Source organism: Pleurodeles waltl, chromosome 11, assembly GCF_031143425.1.
Source record: "Pleurodeles waltl isolate 20211129_DDA chromosome 11, aPleWal1.hap1.20221129, whole genome shotgun sequence".
Taxonomy (NCBI): Eukaryota; Metazoa; Chordata; class Amphibia; order Caudata; family Salamandridae; genus Pleurodeles; species Pleurodeles waltl.
In genome coordinates, this window is record NC_090450.1 from 951,956,044 (window position 1) to 951,976,653 (window position 20,610).

Below are 20,610 nucleotides of genomic sequence, written 5' to 3' on the forward strand. Positions count from 1 at the left end.
GTTTTGCATTTGTCGCCCTAAGTAGGAAGGGCATGCCTAGACGTGGGTCCGTGCTTGATATGCGACCAGATTCAAGCTAGCCTGGCTGATGAGGGGTGATACCATAAAACATTAGTCGCAGGATGCTTGTTTCTGGTCCAGGAATGACCTGTCAGTTCGTGCTGGACTGTTTCTATGGGGAGCAGGGTCAAGACTGATTTGCATATGGCTGTGTCTGAACTGGAATGGCATGACGAGAAAAAAAACTGATGGAGTAAACCCAGATCTGTGACTGGGGGTGAATGTTCGATTTGTTCCGCATTCTGTCCATCATCTGTTCTTTTTGCATTTGTCACTCTAAGTGGGAAGTGTATGCCCAGACGTGGGTCTTGTGCTCACTATGCCACCACATTCAAGCTAGCCTGGCTGATGAGGGGTGATACCCTGAAACCAATCCCAGTATGCTTGTTTCTGGTCCAGGGAGGACCTGGCCTGGCAGTTCCAGTTGGGATGTTCTCATGGGGAGCAGAGTCAAGACTGATTTTCCCAAGGCGGTGTCCAAACCGGAATGGATTGGCGAGCAAAAAGAACTATCGATTAAACCCAGATCTGTGGCTCTGGGTGAATGTTTGATTTGATCCGCATTCTGTCCATCACCTGTTCTTTTTGCATTTGTCGTCCAGTTTTTTTCTTATTGTATTAAACACACAGGCCATTAATCGGTGTGCCTGTCACCAGGAGTTCCCAATGAGTATAAAAAGGGTAGATCGACAGGCAGCACGTAATTCGTCTTTAGTATGATGTGGCTGTAACCAATGTTTCACCCTCAGCGTACACGTGGAGCACCAAATGCAGATGTAATTCAATCTCAGCCTTCCTGGGTTGCTGGAAGACCTTATCCTTGTTGTACTGTTGCTAGGTTAGTGCTTGCGGATGTCCCAGCCAGCGTAATACTGCGTTCCGGCATGTTGGATGTGACACGTGTGACATCTGCAGTGTGCTTTGGCAAGCTGGGTAGAATCACCCTCGAGCCCGAGAGCACACACAACACCCCCTCCCCCTCGGCATACACGCACTTCACATGTTTTAAAAATGCTTCCTAAACACAGTAAGGGGCATATTTATATTTATACTTTTCTAGTTCCCCCCTAACGCCACCATGTGTGCTCCATATATTAAATACGTTGGGGAACAAGTGTCATAATTTTTTATGCTAGTTCGGCGCTTTGCAGGATTAGCGTAAAAAATGTTGACACTAAATTTGCAAAGCACCCAGAGGCCTATTGTATCCGATGGGAGCCTCCTTTTAACGCCTTCTCAGAGCAGGCGTTAAAAGTGTTAAAAAATGACGCAAAGAAATGTCTTCAATTGTTTTTGCGCCATTTTTTTTCGGCCCTCCTAACGGGGGAACACCTCCTTTGCATGCATTATGCCTGGTGCAAGCATAATGTACCGCAGAGGGTTACAAAGTGGGGCAATGCATGCATTGTGTCAATTTGTGAATATGGCGTGGCATTTTTGGCCATCCAGTGCCACATTAACGTAAAAAATTACGCTAATATGTTGCTAGAATGGCGCTAGGCCCTCTTAAATCTGGGCCTAAGTTCTTTCTCTGGCTCTCCCCAAGACTGGACAATACCCCTGAGCTCCTCACTGTCCGACTCACATGTGCTCTGCTTAATGAAAGGCCCCTTAGCGCTGGCACTGCAACGGTGTTTACTGTATACTGTTGTTTCAGTACTAACAGCCAATTGCAAAATATAATTGTGTCGTACCTTTAACATTTCTAAATGTCTTTTAATATGCGTAGAGCAATCACATACATCAGCACCACATGTAGAAAGCAAACGTCCTCCTCAACTGATCGAGTGGTACTGCTTGGCTTGAACGCCTGGCAAAAGTGGCAGCAGTTGTAGTCTCCCAAAAGTGTCCTTGGCTTCTCCAGTGTCCTCAGGCTCCCATCCATAGTCACCATTTTTGTGAAGACACAGCCAGGATTTGATGAAGAAGTCATATTTATTCAAGCTACATGCAACAACCCATTTTCAGTTACCGGTCTCTGGCAACTGCCCTCCACCAAGCTTCTATGAATCCTCACACAGGATTCCTGAAGTGTAAACCTGATGGATGCCTGGCAACAGCATCACTGAGCAAGGGTAAAATAGAATACTTAACATAACCATATCAAGAACATAACAAAAGGCAAAGGGAAAGAACTTGTTGTCAATAGAAAGAAAGAAGCCTGTTCCTAATAAACACTCAAAGGAGCTAGTAAAAGTGTCTAACCAGAAGTTCAGCCCCAAATGTTAGATTCAAGAGTCTTTAGGCAAGAGGTAAGATCAAGAATGTGGGAGTTAAGGAGCATTCTTAATAGTTATCCCCACCAAAGCCCAGAGCCTGAGGAGGATAGGCTAGACAGGGTAGATAGAAGGAAGGTTGAGAGAAGTGTTAGGAACATTGGGGATGTTGTTCATAGAGATGATAAGCTATTGCCACAGCAAAGAGCGAAGGTTGGTTAAAAATTAGGAAATCAACCCACTTGGACCAACCACAGTTGCTTTTCTCCCTCTCAAAATGCCCAAGTCTGAAAACAATCTCCTCAAAAGATATAAAGCAGGTGTACTTTGTTAATGACAAAGCAGGGAAAGAAGTTGCAGTTTTACTCTTTTCAGAAATTGTAAAGTTAGCCTTAGAGAAGGTAGAGGAGGAGGTCTTAAAAGAAGGTATCAGAGTTGGATCTGCAAAGGGCATGTTAAAGTGTTTACAACTGTTCCTACCACAACATACTGGGCTGGGAAAAAATATCCAACTACGAGAGTCCTAATATAAAACAGGTCGACAGTGGAAATAAGGGCTTCCTGAGAATAACGGTTCCATTATATGACACCATCTGGAGAAGGCATGTAGAGTGGAACTGGTATGCTGGTCTGTCATGCATAGATTAGACAGAACTTGTATGTTTGAGCGACATGGATTAGGGTGAACGTTCTTCACACAGCCTGTTTGTTCAGTCATGGAATACATGTGGTCTCAGGCAAATACTGTCTCTAGATGTATTTAAAGAAATCTTGGATGCAAAAGAGATTATGGGACTGATTTATATTTCGGCAGACAGGCTATTCCGTCACAACGGTGATGGATAGTTTGTCCGCTGAAATATACATCCCATTATATCCTATGGGATTTATATTTCGGCAGATGAGCTGTCCGTCACCGTTGTGATGCCGAAATCTAAATCAGGCTCTAAGTGTTTTCAGGAAGCCTGGCTGTTTGAAGACCTACCTCCAATCAATGGTCTTTTTTTACAGGTCAGTAAGAAAGTAAAGAAAGTGGGTAGAGGTCAGACCTAAGGGGGTTTGATAACACTGATCTCTACTAAACTGGTATATAAAGTGACAGAAATAAATATAAAGTGTAATTTGATGTTGTCATGCCTTGTGCAGTTGTTTAAAAGGGTCTTGCTATGGGAGTATATAATTGGTATTAATGTGTATAAACAAGCAGCAAATGTTGGAGATTGTGGGGTTCAGTTAACAATATTTAAAGAACATATGGCAAAGATGTGCACTAAGTACCCTCCTTTGTACGTTGCTGCTGATGGTTGATTTTAATCATAAATTAGACCCTTGCAAGAGGGACCAACTATACATTGATGTTTTGTCAGCATATAATATTATCTCTGCAAGTTTTTTCAGTAATAGAGCTACAACTCAGGACGCTGCATTGTAAACCTTGCTGATGATGAACGGGATGTTGTGTCTAAATGGCAGCAACAGCTCACACCACTCAACTAGGCAAATGTTTATCAATGGAAAGCAATTGAGCCCCACAGATTATATTTCATAGAGTTGTGAATTTCTCTTAGATGGAAGTGACCACCACCCATTGCAGTTAGTTTTAAATGTTGGTGCTTGTGATACTAGAAAGCAAGTCCTCCCATTACAGGTAGATTATCCAAAAACGTACCACAACCAGGATTACAGACAAACACTTGCATTTTTTGACCAATTTACAGCAGCAACTAGACATAGCCCAAGAAGAGGAACTGCCAGTCAATTTATAATCGGCATCATGAAATAATTATGCAGGTAGTAGAATTCTTAAGGGTAAAACTAAAGGACAACAAAACAGCAAGAGAAGGGAACTATGGTGACAGAAGGAAACTAAGGTGGTCAGTACGAGTCTGGCAGTCCCTGGGGATTAGGAGTCCCCATCCGCCAGCCTTTCCACAGTGGGCCACACCGTCATGGAAAGGCTGGCGGAGTGGGTGACTCGGGGGGAGGGAGGCCTGCACTGCCCATGAACTTGGCATGGGAAGTGCCTGGGCCCCAATGCACAGCCCCATCGTGCCTTCCACTGCCGGGATTACCGTCAGTGGAATGAGCGACGCGTGCTGCTGCACCCGCTGCACCGGCACATTGGTGCCGGCTCCAATAGGAGCCAGCGTCAATGTTAAGGCCCTGTTCACTGCAGGGCCAGCGGGTGGAAGAACAGTTTCTGCCCACCGGCCCTGCTGTGAATTCCTATTAGGGCCAGCGTGGTTCAGGCCGCACTGGCAGTCTGAGGGCAGGAAGAGTTTGGCAGACGGCCTCCGCCGCCCGCCAAACTCTTCATAACCATCAATATGTCTGCTGTGGTTCAGCAGAATGCAGAAACCTAAAAACAAAGATAAAGAAATGGGAGAGAGCACTGAACAAAAAAGGTGATCATGAGAATAAATCCTCTCACGGATTGCAACAAACAATTACAAGAAAAAATTGGTTAATAAAAAAAAAAAAGCTAACAGTGATAGGTGCTGGAAAGATATGGTGGAGGTGATAAAAAATGTAATTAAGATTCTGGCAACAAAGCATAGGAAAGGAAAAAGTGAAAATGCTGTGCATGGTAGGGGGGATGCTTGGATAACCCATCTGGAGGATATATATATATAGCAGGGGTTATGAGGAGGCACAGCAGGAGCAAAGATTTACCATAGGCAAGGAGACTGAAACATTATTCTCCCTTAAAATTATTAAGGAGACTATAATTTCACTAAAATTAACAATAGCCGCACACCTGTATAATCTTCTAGGAGGAATAATCAAAACTAATGTGGATTGGTGGACAAAACTATATCACCTAGGCCCTGATTTATACTTTTTTTGTGCTGCATTACTGTCATTTATTGACACAAAAGAAGCTCAAACTTTGCGCTGCTTTTGCGTCAGAAAATGACAGTAATGCGGCGCACAAAAAGTATAAATCAGTGCCCTAGTGTTCAATAAAATCTTAGTGACAGGTCTGTTCCTGAAAAAATGGAAAGGTGCAAATATAAGACCCACTCAGAAAAAAGAAGATGTCAGCTTCAGCCAAAAACTGTAGACTGATTAGTTTATTACACGTGGGGAAAAGATTTTCTCAAAAATAACATATGTGCTCTCTCAAAGAGTGGACAGACACAAGGAATATTATCTCCTTGGAAGAGGGTGGTTTTGAAGAGAGCAACTCAAATATATATCATTGCTTAAATCTGTGAGTACTTGCCTGGAAATCAGTGGAAGAAAGAAGAAAACTGTTCTGCTGCTTCGTAGATTTCCACGCCGCATTTCACTTGGTGGGCCATAAAGAGTTGGAGAAAACATTAATAAAATTAGAAATCCCATAAAGTCTTTAATCCTGCAGGAATTGCACAGGCTAAATTGGGCACATGTGGTAATAGATGCAAAAGTAATACTGTCACGGAAAATAATAATTAAGTAGGGACTGAGGCAAAGCTGTGTGCTGGCCCCATTGTTATTCAATGTCTTTTTAGCATATCTACCTGCTGCCCTAACAGCAGCAAAGGACTTGAGTCCAAACATGAATGGTTCACATATCTCATGTCTTTTATATGCGGACAATCTTGTCATCATGCATATGACAAAAGTAGGCCTCCAAGAGGAAATTAGAGGCCTGCAATGCATATTGTAGTAAGAAGTGATGATAGTACATTTGGAAATGACCAAAACATTTGGTAAGGTGAATATAAATTTTAATTAGCATTTAGGAGACAAAACAACAGATACTGTTAATAAATAAAAAATATCTTGGGATGTGATTTGATAAGCAAGCATTGGTATAGCCCAGGGTTCTGCAAAGTCGGTCCTGGAGAGCCGGGTCCATGCCAGGTTTTTAGCATATCCACATTTAGAAAAAAGATGTTTCAGAAATCTAAATTTTTCTAAATGTGGATATGCTAAAAATCTGGCGTGGACCCAGCTCTCCAGGACCGAGTTTGCAGAACCCTGGTATAGCCAATAGGTCTCGCCTTCGTGACCTTAATAAGTGTTTAACTGTGCAGCACATTATCCTGGGTGCTGTGCTGCCAGGGATTGAAGAGCTATACAACTGCTACAGACAACCCTAAAAAAATGCCAATTGTCTTGGAGAAAGGATGTGACATAAGATTTAGAGCTGCCGACTTTGGAACTGGGAAGCCGATTTCGAATCTCAGCATCGGCAGTTTAAAAAAAACTATAATTTTTAAGTTTCAATCCAAGAAGGAGTTAATTGAAAACAAACAATAATATGAAACATTATGTATGGTGCAGAGAGCCACGTAGGCTCCAAAAGCATATCAGGAATCAAAGTTTGTTTACATACGCATACACAGCTACATTCTGGTTGTCAAATGGCGTAAGCTGAGCGTGTTTCATGGACGCAAGTCGAAGTGCCAAGTGCAGAGCAGAACATGAGCAGGAAACTAACAAACAGGCCAAAGCAAAAGAAAAAAGTAGTGTGCCCACACAAACGTGTATGGGTGATCATGCAAAAATCCATGTAACAGGGTCAGTCTCCAATGTAGGAACAAAACAACCAGAAGGCGGTACAAAAATAAAGCATTTACCAAAGAAAACAAAGAAATTTTGAAAGGCAGGCCACGGAACGAAGAAAGTGATGGGTGTGTGGTGGGCGTGGTGCAAGCCCACAGATGTAGACTACAGCATGTCGATAGACAGCGCATGTGCGCTGCCTAGGTTCGACCTAAAAATGGTAGCAGAAGGACACAGCAAACTCTTAAAAGCAAGAGCATTGTCTTCAGTATGTGGGCTATGAAATCCAACAAAGATTTTGGGCTCCCTGCTTGAGTCCTCTTTCATCAGCTTACCTTGCTATGATCCACCCACAATTTCAATATGGGATGGAAGTGTTATGCTTAAGTGGTAAATTGAACTGGAACTTTAAAGAAGGAAAATGTCTAAAATGCCTGTTTCATGCCTATATAAAACCAATGACCCAGGATGTAAGAATTAAAATGATAAATGTACCTGGAGTTTGTTGGCATATGCAGAGGTAGTAGGATTTTGGTTAAAACTGGAAAGAGGAAAAACAGAAATTGCCACCCTTTGTAGAAATGAGATCGTAGTCAGAGAGCTGAAGTGGGCAAAATAAATTAGAAAGACACTTGGAACTATATGCAAGGGGCTAACTATAAATATTGGGAACAGAACCTCCAAATAAATATTGCTAAGGCTTAACTGTGCATGCTAACTTAAAACTATGCTAGAGAGCAAGATTTGTGCTACTTACGTGGAAAAGTATCCACCCAGTTTTTAAGGCAACCATGGCAAAACGGTGAGAGGTTCCCATGAACTGAGATTTTACCAAACCCCACCCTTAGACTTTAAGTGTTAAAATTCAGGATCAGATTAAACCCACGTTAGATGAACCAAATAGTAGAGACTGCAATCGTAAACATCAATGGAAAGAGCACGTGACCTACATGTTAAGTGTGATTGCCCACGTGTTTCACTGGACTCCCTAAGGTTACTGTTAGCACGTTAAGCATGTTTAAAGCCAGTCCTCCGGACATATGGAATTACTGAGCGTAGGCCACACTGTGGCATTTTTGATAGAGATGGAGTATTTGGACGTAACCTGTGCAATAGGAAGATTCCTGTTAGCTCTGAAGGACTTTTTAAAGGCTTTTTACATTCTAGGTTTTACTACTTTTATGAGGCGACTGCAACTATTTATTTGACTTTTGTGTGTGTTTTTATATCATGTAATATGTTTAATGACACGTTTTATAGCTATAATGTATAAAGGTTGTATGTAGTTGCTTAAGGATTGTTTTAACACTAAGGTCTAAATAAACATAAGGTTGAATCTACTGACTGGGTGTATAGAACTACGCATCCTGAAGGTATATGGAGCAGAGCCACTGATGAAGCTGTGGGCTGATTTGATGGAGCTTGTTTCTGAAAATAGAAACTGTAATGGCGCCACACACTCTCCCTCGTTACTGCCATTTTAACTCAGTCCTGACTGTGCCCCCAGTCCCTTCACCTGACTTTTGTCAGCTAAAATCCCTTGTTGGTTGCACAAGCGTTTAAGCCAGTCTTCCATCTCTTTCTGGGATTATCACCCAGTACATCATGTGGGGCTCCACTTTCTCAAGATTATTCATCATTTACATTTTTACTTCTATCTTTATCATGCATTTCCAGGTATTTCCCTTGCATGGGAAGCTCAGATCAGCCACTTTAGTCTCTGTTATTTCTTCTGCTATGTTTTTCTTGCTGTATGGTGACAAGTTGAAAGGAGATTTTTATAGCAGCATGTTCATTTTTGCAATCCTTAGGTAACTATAGATACATTAGAATCTTTCTGCATGTTTATACACATTCCGAATTACTACACCTTTTATTTAAATAAAAACTCTTTTATATTAAACTGATTCTAATATTGTCCTGGCATAACTTTCTAACAGCTTTTTTGATGTGTTTAGTTTTGCATTAGAGATTTTTCTTTTATTCGTCATGCTTGCAGATTGCTGTATTTTTTATGTGAAAGAGCTATGCAGGATTTAAATGGTCTGTGGCAAAGGTGATGGTTGGACCATGTATTTTAAGGGATAAAGGACCCCCTGTTGTACATGATAAGGATATAGCAAGTCACCTTGGAGTTCCATAATTTTATCAATGAACTAGGCCTTCGGCCTCTTTCCTCTACATGGTCATGGAACTCTTTGGTGACTTGCAATATCCTTAGAATGTATGACAGAGGGTACTTTATCATATATAATAATTAGGAATGCTAGGGTGTGAACTATGGGATCCCGAGAGCTTTACACAGATTTTTTTAAACAAATCTGCATGATTGGTTGGTACACTCTTAATCCACTGCTCATTCCTCTTCTCAGGAACACAACTACCATTGCAGCGCCAGCCCTGGCAACCTGAAGATGGCACTGGAGGAGTCTCGCTGCAGGGAAGAGATTCTCAGGAGCAAACTGCAGATGGCACGGAAAGAAGAGCGGAGACTCCAGGGGCAGGTGTCCCTCCTGCTCACCCAGCTGGTAGAAGCGCGAGCACTGCACGAGGAGGCTGTGTGTATGCTCCAGTCCTATTCCGGTACCTTAACCTGTCCACAGTGCCTTATCTTACTCGGGGAGCTCACTCTACCACTTACTGTATCCATGTAAGACAGGACATGCTCAGTCTGTAGCCACAGATGTTGTATCCCTCACAGCTCCTAACCCACTTGTTATCACTGTGCACTACTCCAGTAGTACCTGTGTATGCTCCTTCAGTTCTGGGGTGCCGTCTGTTTCTATGGAACCCTCTTGTAATATCTGAGTTCACTCACCAGTTCTTCTCTCTGTCCTTTGTGCATCCTGCTGCTGTCAGGATAAAGATTGTCCCCTCAAGTCTGCTCTCAAACATACAAATGTCTAGTGTGGATGCCCGGGGGCTGGAGTGCAAGTGTTTTTTCTTGTGTTGAAATATGTTTATCTTCCCTTCTCAGCTTTGCCCCTGGAGCTCATTAAACAGCACCCCGATGGGTACAGCAAGAGACAATGGCACTTTGCAGCCACACTCTATTCCTACGGCCCCAAAGCCTATGAGTACTTACGGCAAACAGGCTTTAGCTTACCGGAGCCCAGCACTTTACTAAGGTACATTCAAGCTTATGTCTTTCAAAGGTTTTGTGTCCTGTGCTAAGTAGGTGTCAGTGTAGGGGGGTTGTGTATTTTTGTGTGTCTTGATTGTGATGTAGGGCTTATCAGACTTGTACATGTAAAATTTGGTGGAAGAAGTAGGGCAGACTTGTTGCATGTCCCCTTTGGCATGCACATGGTGCCCTACAAAAATATAACAGAATAAAGAAGACATTAACTTGTACTAGCCAGCGTCCTGGATTCTTACGGAGACCACAGTTTGGTGACACTACAAAAGGTCTACCAGAACCTATGGACATGCAGACTGCTTTGAAAGAATTAGGTTAATCAGGGCATGTCACAACATTCTGATGTGTAGGAAAACAAAACTAAAGCCCCTCTTACAATAGGGCACTCACACTCTAATCTTTCATTGGTTGTCAACCTTGAGCTGCTGGGTGAACAGGATATTTGGCAGATACAATAGTCCTTGGCTCAGTGCAGTGATATCATATTGAAGAGGATCGCCCAAAGAAAAAAACAAGCATCTACCCATGCAGTAGGTTTCATCTTGCCCAATGCTCTCTCCTAAACCCAGGCAATGACACAGACATATCTGTCCAGAGTTTTGGAAAGAGTGTTGGCTAAGCCTGCATAATGATGCTTATGTTACATATGTTAACTTGCTCTGGTTCTGCTCCACTGAGCTCGCTTCAAATTTTATGTATTCAAACGTATTCACATTTGTTTCTTGGCCTCTTCATTGACTGACTGCCAACAGTATATCAGCAATTACCACCATGAAGCCAGGGCCAGCATTGTGCTAGGCAGGGACCATCATGCTATGCATGCCCACAGTTTCTCATGTTACCACCATACTGCAGAGGTGAGCATTACAGCAGGTGTCACTGTCATGGACGCTCACTGTATGTCAGTGTCTAATTGGTGCCCACAATTTACTTACAATATAGTCAGAGTGAACAGTGTGCCAGGCTTGGGCATCATCATGCACTCAATGCACATTATGCTATAATTTACCACCATTCTGCCAGCATGCCTTAAGTGGCTACCACTGTCCCATAGGTGCACACAAAATCTAATGGCCACTGTGGAAATTACCATCTTTGAGTGGTCTATCCTAAGAGTTTTGCTCCATCTGTTTTTGCCAGCTTTACACTCTGAAATTTAATGGTAAACATGTCATTACAGTGGCTAACACCCACAGGCTATTTTTACTATAGCAGGGCTGTATTTATGTATGGATGTCTGTGGTGTTTGTGGTCCAACCTAGCCATAGGGCAATATATTGCTGTAGAGGGTCAAAGGCAGCGATAGAATCAGAGCACCAATCTTGGCAAGGGAGGGAGCCTGTTGGACTATTTTTTCATGTTACCAGGGGTGGGCAATGGCATGATCCTATGGATGTTCACAAGTTACATTTATTAAGGCTATCTTTGGCTATGAAACAGCTAGAACTTTCATTCTTGGACTACTTTTAATATTTATTAAAACCCCAATTAACTAGTGAAGTCAGATTTTTAATAAATACTATGGAGTAGGTATTTTTAGAAAGGTAAATTTGCCTAAATAGTCATTAACTTCCAGCTGCAGCCCTCTGAGTGCTCGAGCCCTGAATGAGGTGTGAAAACTGCTCACAGAGCATAGACAAAGGTCTGGGTGTGGGGAGGTGTTTCAGGTTTTCAGGCAGCATGACCATTGGTGCTCAGGTACTTAATTAGCTTCAAATGAGCCTTTCCTGTCACAGGCAGGTATCAGATGAGTCCCAGGCAGGCCCATTCTTTTGTTCTCCAAGTCAGGCAGGCACCTATCCCAGTAAGGAAGGAATGGTCCCCAGAACTGGTTTGAATTGACCACAGAGGAGGGGGCTGCTCATTTTCCTAGCCACAGTTCTGGAGTGGGCACACATACTCTGCACAAGGTGAGAACGGTTTCATCCTGTTGGGTTTAGGCAGAGAGGGGTGCTGTGTGATTGTTTGGAGTATAATACATAGAAAATGCTATAAAGGTGGGCAGGGAACTTTTACTCCTGTTCTGCTTCACTACAGACCAAGAGGAAATACACAAACACTTAAAGGAATTTTTGAAATATGACACTCTTAGTCTGAGAATTGCATTTATTAAACACTCTGCAAGGTTTGCAGAAGAAGGAGGTTGAAAGTGTACAACCAAATCTACTTCAATATACAGGGAGTGCAGAATTATTAGGCAAGTTGTATTTTTGAGGATTCATTTTATTATTGAACAACAACCATGTTCTCAATGAACCCAAAAAACTCATTAATATCAAAACTGAATATTTTTGGAAGTAGTTTTTAGTTTGTTTTTAGTTTTAGCTATGTTAGGGGGATATCTGTGTGTGCAGGTGACTATCACTGTGCATAATTATTAGGCAACTTAACAAAAAAAAATATATACCCATTTCAATTATTTATCATTACCAGTGAAACCAATATAACATCTCAACATTCACAAATATACATTTCTGACATTCAAAAACAAAACAAAAACAAATCAGTGACCAATATAGCCACCTTTCTTTGCAAGGACACTCAAAAGCCTGCCATCCATGGATTCTGTCAGTGTTTTGATCTGTTCACCATCAACATTGCGTGCAGCAGCAACCACAGCCTCCCAGACACTGTTCAGAGAGGTGTACTGTTTTCCCTCCTTGTAAATCTCACATTTGATGATGGACCACAGGTTCTCAATGGGGTTCAGATCAGGTGAACAAGGAGGCCATGTCATTAGATTTCCTTCTTTTATACCCTTTCTTGCCAGCCACGCTGTGGAGTACTTGGACGCGCGTGATGGAGCATTGTCCTGCATGAAAATCATGTTCTTCTTGAAGGATGCAGACTTCTTCCTGTACCACTGCTTGAAGAAGGTGTCTTCCAGGAACTGGCAGTAGGACTGGGAGTTGAGCTTGACTCCATCCTCAACCCGAAAAGGCCCCACAAGCTCATCTTTGATGATACCAGCCCAAACCAGTACTCCACCTCCACCTTGCTGGCGTCTGAGTCGGACTGGAGCTCTCTGCCCTTTACCAATCCAGCCGCGGGCCCATCCATCTGGCCCATCAAGACTCACTCTCATTTCATCAGTCCATAAAACCTTAGAAAAATCAGTCTTGAGATATTTCTTGGCCCAGTCTTGACGTTTCAGCTTGTGTGTCTTGTTCAGTGGTGGTCGTCTTTCAGCCTTTCTTACCTTGGCCATGTCTCTGAGTATTGCACACCTTGTGCTTTTGGGCACTCCAGTGATGTTGCAGCTCTGAAATATGGCCAAACTGGTGGCAAGTGGCATCGTGGCAGCTGCACGCTTGACTTTTCTCAGTTCATGGGCAGTTATTTTGCGCCTTGGTTTTTCCACACGCTTCTTGCGACCCTGTTGACTATTTTGAATGAAACGCTTGATTGTTCGATGATCACGCTTCAGAAGCTTTGCAATTTTAAGAGTGCTGCATCCCTCTGCAAGATATCTCACTATTTTTGACTTTTCTGAGCCTGTCAAGTCCTTCTTTTGACCCATGTTGCCAAAGGAAAGGAAGTTGCCTAATAATTATGCACACCTGATATAGGGTGTTGATGTCATTAGACCACACCCCTTCTCATTACAGAGATGCACATCACCTAATATGCTTAATTGGTAGTAGGCTTTCGAGCCTATACAGCTTGGAGTAAGACAACATGCATAAAGAGGATGATGTGGTCAAAATACACATTTGCCTAATAATTCTGCACTCCCTGTATTAACAGCAATTATATAGATATATATGTATGTATTCATGCATAATTCAAAACAGAAAATAAAGTTAACAATTCATCAGCACGGGGCAAACTTGAATTTGCTTCATCTCTTTGCCAGCAACAACAGGTCGTGAACCCAGTTGACCATGAAGAGAGAGGAAACTACCCTCCAGGGAAAATAGCAGACACCAGCGTCCCGGTCCTGCCAGAGCTCAATCAGCTGAGCTCACGGTCAATCTGGTTTCAGTCTCTTATATACCTTAAACAAGCCGGCAAGGAGAATTCTAGAAACGCCCTTCCATCATGTAAATTGTTGTTCAAAATGATGGCTACATCAGGTCAGCTTTGAAAGGAACATGTTGGGACTGGCCAAGATCCTAAGGCGCTCTCCCATAACCTAACCCTTTCTCTGCCGGACCATAAACATCATCCTAATACATCCTTTTCTCACTGACTCCTCCATATTATGTCCTGCCCTTGATGAGAAAGAACAAGCAGAGTGAAAACATGAGCGAAAAACACATTGCATAACGTGCACGGAAAAATACCTGCATGGTGTTTTAAGCTAACTTATGGCGTCTATAATCAAAATGGAGCCGGTGGTCACCAGCGTTACGGTGTGCAGCTAGGCTAAGTGCAAAGTGGAGTCAGTGGTCAAGATGGACCAGTGATTAAATACAGATATCATTACAACTCCATTAGTTAGGGAGGAGCCAGGAGTCACCCCCACCCACAAGTTGGTGCCAGACATAAATCTGACACCCTCAGTACCCTTCTCAGAACACAGGCAGACCTCAGGAAGATCAGAAGAGGACTGTACTTGCTGTCCAAGACCTGAAGGACGGGACCTACTCCCTCCTGTACCCAGGACCCTGAAGGACCTGACCTGTTCCCTCTTATACCCAGGACAGAGAAATAAACTCAATAAGCTACAATAGGCCTATCCTCTATTGCCAAGCTGACCAGTTCCAACCAAATCTTACCTGGACCCTTCTGTAGGCCTCTGTTGGAGTGAACTCTGATCCATAGGTGCTGTTCCTGCAGTCTTAGATCACTTGGCTGGGTCTGGGTGGACTTGTCTTATCACCCCTAAAACCCAGGGACTTTTAATTGTCTATCCCTCCAGTTCCCTTTGTTAAATTTTGCTCGTTTTGGTGTCATTTAATTTATTTAAATGTACTCTATTTTCTATTTTTCAAAATTGATTTTGGATTTATCTTGTGTTGTGTTTTGACTTTATTACTGTTTGGTACTGCATAAATGCTTTACACATTGCCTCTAATTTAAGCCTGTCTGCTCTGGGATTTAGCTAACAGAGGACTGAGCTCAGGTTAATTTACTGACTTAAGTCCTTTAATCTGGCAAGGATTGTGTTTATTACCTAAGGTGGGTTATTATTACCTCCCCCACCCCTTAACTAATAAACCAATTTCTTACAACCATGTTTATGTCAGGACCACCATGATACCAGAGACAGACACCAGCATCCACAATCTCTTATGAATTACCACCAATCTTTCAGGGCAAACATGTTACCAAGGAAGGGCAATATACTACGGATACCCTAAGGTTGCCAAGAATGGCCACCATTATGCAAGGGCCAGCATGGCTGGGCAGGGATGATCCGATAGATTGACTCATGTTGCAAGTAATAACCACCATTGTATGTATGTATGCCTTTGGTGTTTGCTGTCCATCCTAGTCATAGGGCAGTATATTGCTGTGTAGGGTTAAAGGCAGCAATAGAATCAGAGCACCAATCTTGGCATGGGAGGTAGGCTGTTAAACTACTTTTTGTTACCAGGGGTTGGCAATGGCATCATCCTGTGCATGCTCACAAGTTGCTAAGAATCAAATGCGAGAGCCAGTATTTTACCATGACTGGGTAGCAAGTGTTGTTAAAAATCACCACCATTAGGTAAGTTTCAGCACTGTTAGGCACATAGCATGATCGCAATGAGCATGATCTCATGGATACCCAAAAGGTATCAAGTATGACCCCTCCTCCCCCACTGTGCCATGGCCAGCAGGTTACCAGGAGTGGGCAATAGGTATGAGGTCATGGATATCTACAAGTTGCCAAGAATTACCTCCAATATATGTATGTATGTATTTGTATATCGCAAACCCAGCTGAAAATGCTACGTGTCACTGTACAAAACCAAAGAGATACAATTAGAGATTAACCTAGGTAGGGGGTGCTGGGTTCTATTTACTGTGTTGTTCATTCCATAGTGCCTGGTCCAAAATGTGATCTGGAGTGGGCAGAAAGCATCATCCCATATATACCCCAAGCTACAAAGAATTAGTAACATCTTGCAAGGGCCAGCATTTACCTCGGTAGGCGGTGGGCACAAGACGCACTTTATGCAAGTACACACACAAACACACAAATTAATGAATTTAAATTAAATCTGTACATAACTTTTTGTAATTTTTTTAACATAATAAATACATTTAAAAATTATACTTTGAGTTTTTTGTGTTAATAAATCATTAAACAATGTTAATTTAATATATTATATTTAAATTAATTAAATATTTAATTCATCATTAAATGAATAGTGCTGTAGCTTTTTTTTTTCTCTACATTTATAATAAATTTATAAAATTAATTTACAACCTTCACACCAGTGGTGGAGACCTCCATATAGGCAAAGTAAAGGGTAAAGTAAAAAAGCCCATTAAACTTAAAAGCAGTTAGTAAAAATACTTTGTTTTAAATGGTAATGTCAATCATAGTTTGATATTTATTTTAAATATAGGAAAAATGTTACAGCACTAATAACTTAAATTTAAAATTCAAATATTTAGAATATATTAAATTAAAATTATTTTTCTGACGTTTTATTAAAAAATCTCACCTAAAGTAAAGCAGTGCCCTCCTTCCCCACTTATGTTTGGGCTTGCCATTAAGCCACTGGCATGCATGTTATGCATGGGGATGCAGACTGGGGATTGTAGACATTTGGCAAATGGCGTGTGACTTGTGGTGTCCCTCTATATGCATGACACACTTATATATCTCCGTAATGCACAAGACTCCCTACCAGGCTTGATGAAAATGCTAGGGGAGTTTGGGGAGATATACAATTAACTGGTCGTAGGCTTGCCCGTTACGCTTGTGTCATATATTTGAATCCCACAGAGGTAGTGGGATGCCAACCAGGCTGGGCTGGTGATTTGATGTGTTCAAATACTTGGGGGAGCACATATAACATGCAGAGGATGATTTAATAGAGGGCAATCTGTATAGGATCCTCGCATCAGCTCGCCAGTAGCTTCTCTTCTTCCCTTCTGGCCAACCCTCCCACTGTCCCCTATGGGTTGAGAGGAGATAGACAAAATGGTTTTGTTGCTGTGGCAACTCTATTTCTTTGCATCTTTAACTATGCGCTTAAACATGGCATTTCTTAAGGAAGCACATGAAATCCTTTCAGACTTGATATGGGGATCTGGCAGGAAGAGTTGCACTACATAAGTTGTAAGGCTCTATGTTGGAGGGCGGTTTGGATACCCCAAACTTTGAACTGTATTATGCAGCATCACAACTACAGTGCCTCATGCATTAGCTAGCAGGCACCCTAAACTCTGAGAGAGCTGACTTGTTGCGGTTATTGCAGTGAATGACAATACTTGAATGGCTACTAAATAGTTCGAAATATTGCCCATCAGACATAACCAACACCAAGTGGAAATGTTTGAATGATAGTTGGTTGAGAAATAATTTCCTATTAGTTGCATGTGTTAGTAAGCTATACTGTCTACCCTGCATCGCCATGTTTTGTTTTGTTTTATTGGCGTTTAAAGTGCATAAGAAAGTCAAACAAATGTGAAAGCTCATACTGACTTACAATCATGTGGAGATGATAATACAGAGTCAGGGAACACTTTTATGAAGGATCATACGGGTTCTAGTAGCAAGGTGCAGCTCAGAGGGTTTGGTTTTCCTAATTTAAAGTCTCTGATTTGAACAGGCACATAAGATCAGAGAGATATTGCGGTTCTGTATCGAATATGGCCAGGCTATCTCGTTTTAGGTTTAAAAAAAAGGGAAACGGCTCTCGTCAGTGTAAACATACAGAAACTGATAAACACCTGCACAACACAAACTAAAGTACCATTCAAAGAAAGGAAATTGAGAAAGAATGAGTCATTTCTATTTCTTCTTTAAGGGGCCAATACAATGTAACATAATTATACAAAAAAGTAGCAAAAAAACTAGTCTAAGATTATTCTGCATGTGTTTTGTTGTTTAGGGATGTCACTAGAATATTGTTTCATCTTCCTTTTTTCTCTCCAGTTGTGCGTGCGTGTGCTAAAGGTGCAGGGTTTAGAAACATGTTTCTAAGGTCAACTGCTAAACACCCAGTGCATTAAACATTCAATGCATGGTGTAGTGTCAGGTACTTGTGAAAGAGTGCTGTCACCACGAACATGGTGTATTGGTGAAAACATAGACTTTTCACATACCAAAAAAAATCATTGCTGCGAGGTGGCCCATGTTTATGTGTGATACCTTCAGCTAATCTTGTTTTTTTACCGTACTGACTTTACTACTGGGGTTTTTAAGCCCATAGTTACAATGTTAACAGCAACATTTTAAGTCCCATAATATGATGTGATGTCTGTTAAAAGGTCTGGATTGACTTAAATTAAGACATTTGCATTGTTACATTTGGCAGTTATGAATGTCGACACAACAGCAACACCAGCTTAATGTAGCCAGACAAGGAGTACAGGAAGCAGTGGCGAGCATGCTTAAAACATCAAGTTTCAGGCCCGCTGGAATACAGGGCTACAAATTAATATGGTGTAATTCAAAATTGTAAAGGGATCACAAGGTACTATGCTATGCTGTTTTCAGGGTTGACCACCTGCACAATGTCATGATATTCAGTAAAGAGTAGGTGAACGACCACAAACTGTACAGAAAATAGTTCATTAAAACATTTCTGTTGGAAATGGGGTTTCTAGTTGGCAGTCAGTTTGCACCCTGTCCCAAGAAGGGACCCTCATTGTAGTCAGGGTAAGGGAGATAAACAGCTCAGATAACCCCTGCTTTACCCCCTTGGTAGGTTGGCACAAGCAGTCAGGATTATCTCAGAGGCAAGGTGTAAAGTATTTGTACCAACACATACAAGTGAACACAGTGAAAACACCACAAAAGGACTCTACACCAGTTTAGGACAATAGCCAATATTTATATAAATCAAACAAGACCAAAACAACAAACATCCAACATACACAAGCAAAGATATGAATTTTTTAAGTAAAAAAAGAGTCTTAAACCATAGAAATCAATGGACGCGTTGTTTTAGCACAAAGTACCTTGTATGCGTCAAAAATAAAGCAGTACGGGTGAGCTTGCGTCGGAAGAGCAAGCAATGGGCCAATTCCTTACTCGCAAGTGAGGTCGGGTAAGCGATGTGTCAATTCCCGAATAAGCAGCCTCAGGTCTGTGTGGGGATGTTGAAGATTCTGACAGCTAGGTTCGATGTGTGAAAAAGTTCGCCGAGCTGTGCGAAGGGTCTGCATTGAGAACAGGTGCTGCATTAATTCTCCATCCACGAGGCAGGAGCTGCTTCAAATTTTCAGCCGCAGAACAGGTACTGCATTGATTTTTCTGCTGCGCACACAGCAGTGTGTGGATTTTCCCTCACAGTTACCAGCTTCCACTTCTAAGGGCCCAGGGACTGGATTTGGCACCACTTAACAAGTCAGGACTCTCAGCAGAAGAGCCCAGGCACTGGCAGATGAAGTCTTTGATGTCCCTGAGACTTCTTAACAGGAGGCAAGCTCAGTCCAAGCCCTTGGAGAATCTTCACAAACAGGATTCACAGCAAAGTCCAGGCTTTGTCCTCTTTAAGGCAGAAGTAGCAACTACAGGCCAACCCATCTAAGCACACACATCAAAGGGGCAGTACTCCTCCTCCAGCTCTTCAGCTCTTCTCCTTGACAGAGGTTCCTCTTGATAAGAAGTGTTCTAAAAATTTGGGGTTTTGGGTCCACTACTTATACTAATTTCTGACTTTAACGTAGGCAAACTTCAAAGGAAAGTCTTTGTTGTTCACAAGATCCTGCCTTGCCTCAGACACATTCCAGCAGGTTGGAGACTGCTTTGTGTGAGGACAGGCACAACCCTTTCAGGTGCAGGTGCCAGCTCCTCCCTCTCAACTCTAGCCGAGGAAGACTAATCAGGATATGCAGGATACACCTCAGCTCCCTTTGTGTTACTGTCTAGAGGGAATTCACAAACAGCCCAACTGTCAGTCTGACCCAGACATGGATTCCACAGACAGGCAGAGGCACCGAATAGTTAAGCAAGGAAATGCCCACCTTCTAAAAGTGGCATTTTCAAACAGACAATTTAAAAAACAACTCTACCAAAAGATGTATTTTTAAATTGTGAGTTCAGAGACCCCTAAGTCCAGATCTGTATCTGCTCCCAATGGGAAACTTCGCTTAAAAGATATTTAAAGACAGTCCCCATGTTAACCTGTGGGAGAGATAGGCCTTGCAATAGTGAAAAACGAATTTGGCAGTATTTTAGTATCAGGACATGTAAAACCCACCAGTACATGTGATAACTCTTAAATACACTGCACACTGCCCATGGGGCTATCTATGGCCTACCATGGAGGTGCCTCACTTGTAGTAAAGGGGAAGGTTTGGGGCTGGCAAGTGGGTATACTTGCCATGTCAAATTGGCAGTGCAAAACTGCACACACAGACACTGCAGTGGCGGGTCTGAGACATGTTTACAGGGCTACTCATGTCAGTGGCACAATCAGTGCTGCAGGCCCATTAGTAGAATTTGATTTACAGGCCTTGGGCCCCTCCACTGCACTTTACTAAGGACTTACTAGTAAATCAGATATGCCAATCAGGGATAACAAATCATAATCACAATGTATACAGACAGCACTTGCATTTTAGCACTGGTCATCAGTGGTAACGTAC

At 42.2% G+C, this 20,610-nt stretch overlaps 1 protein-coding gene across 5 annotated transcripts in view; it reads left to right on the plus strand.

The window, feature by feature from the left end:
- The window catches only part of LOC138266392 (putative nuclease HARBI1), a 331,311-nt gene that overhangs the window by 281,348 nt on the left and 29,353 nt on the right, over positions 1-20,610 (plus strand). For all 5 annotated transcript variants that reach the window (XM_069215160.1, XM_069215162.1, XM_069215158.1 and 2 more), the window contains 2 exons: positions 9,143-9,353; positions 9,748-9,898. In XM_069215160.1, coding sequence (XP_069071261.1) covers positions 9,143-9,353; positions 9,748-9,898 — 362 coding nt within the window. The remainder of the gene's footprint in view (positions 1-9,142; positions 9,354-9,747; positions 9,899-20,610) is intronic.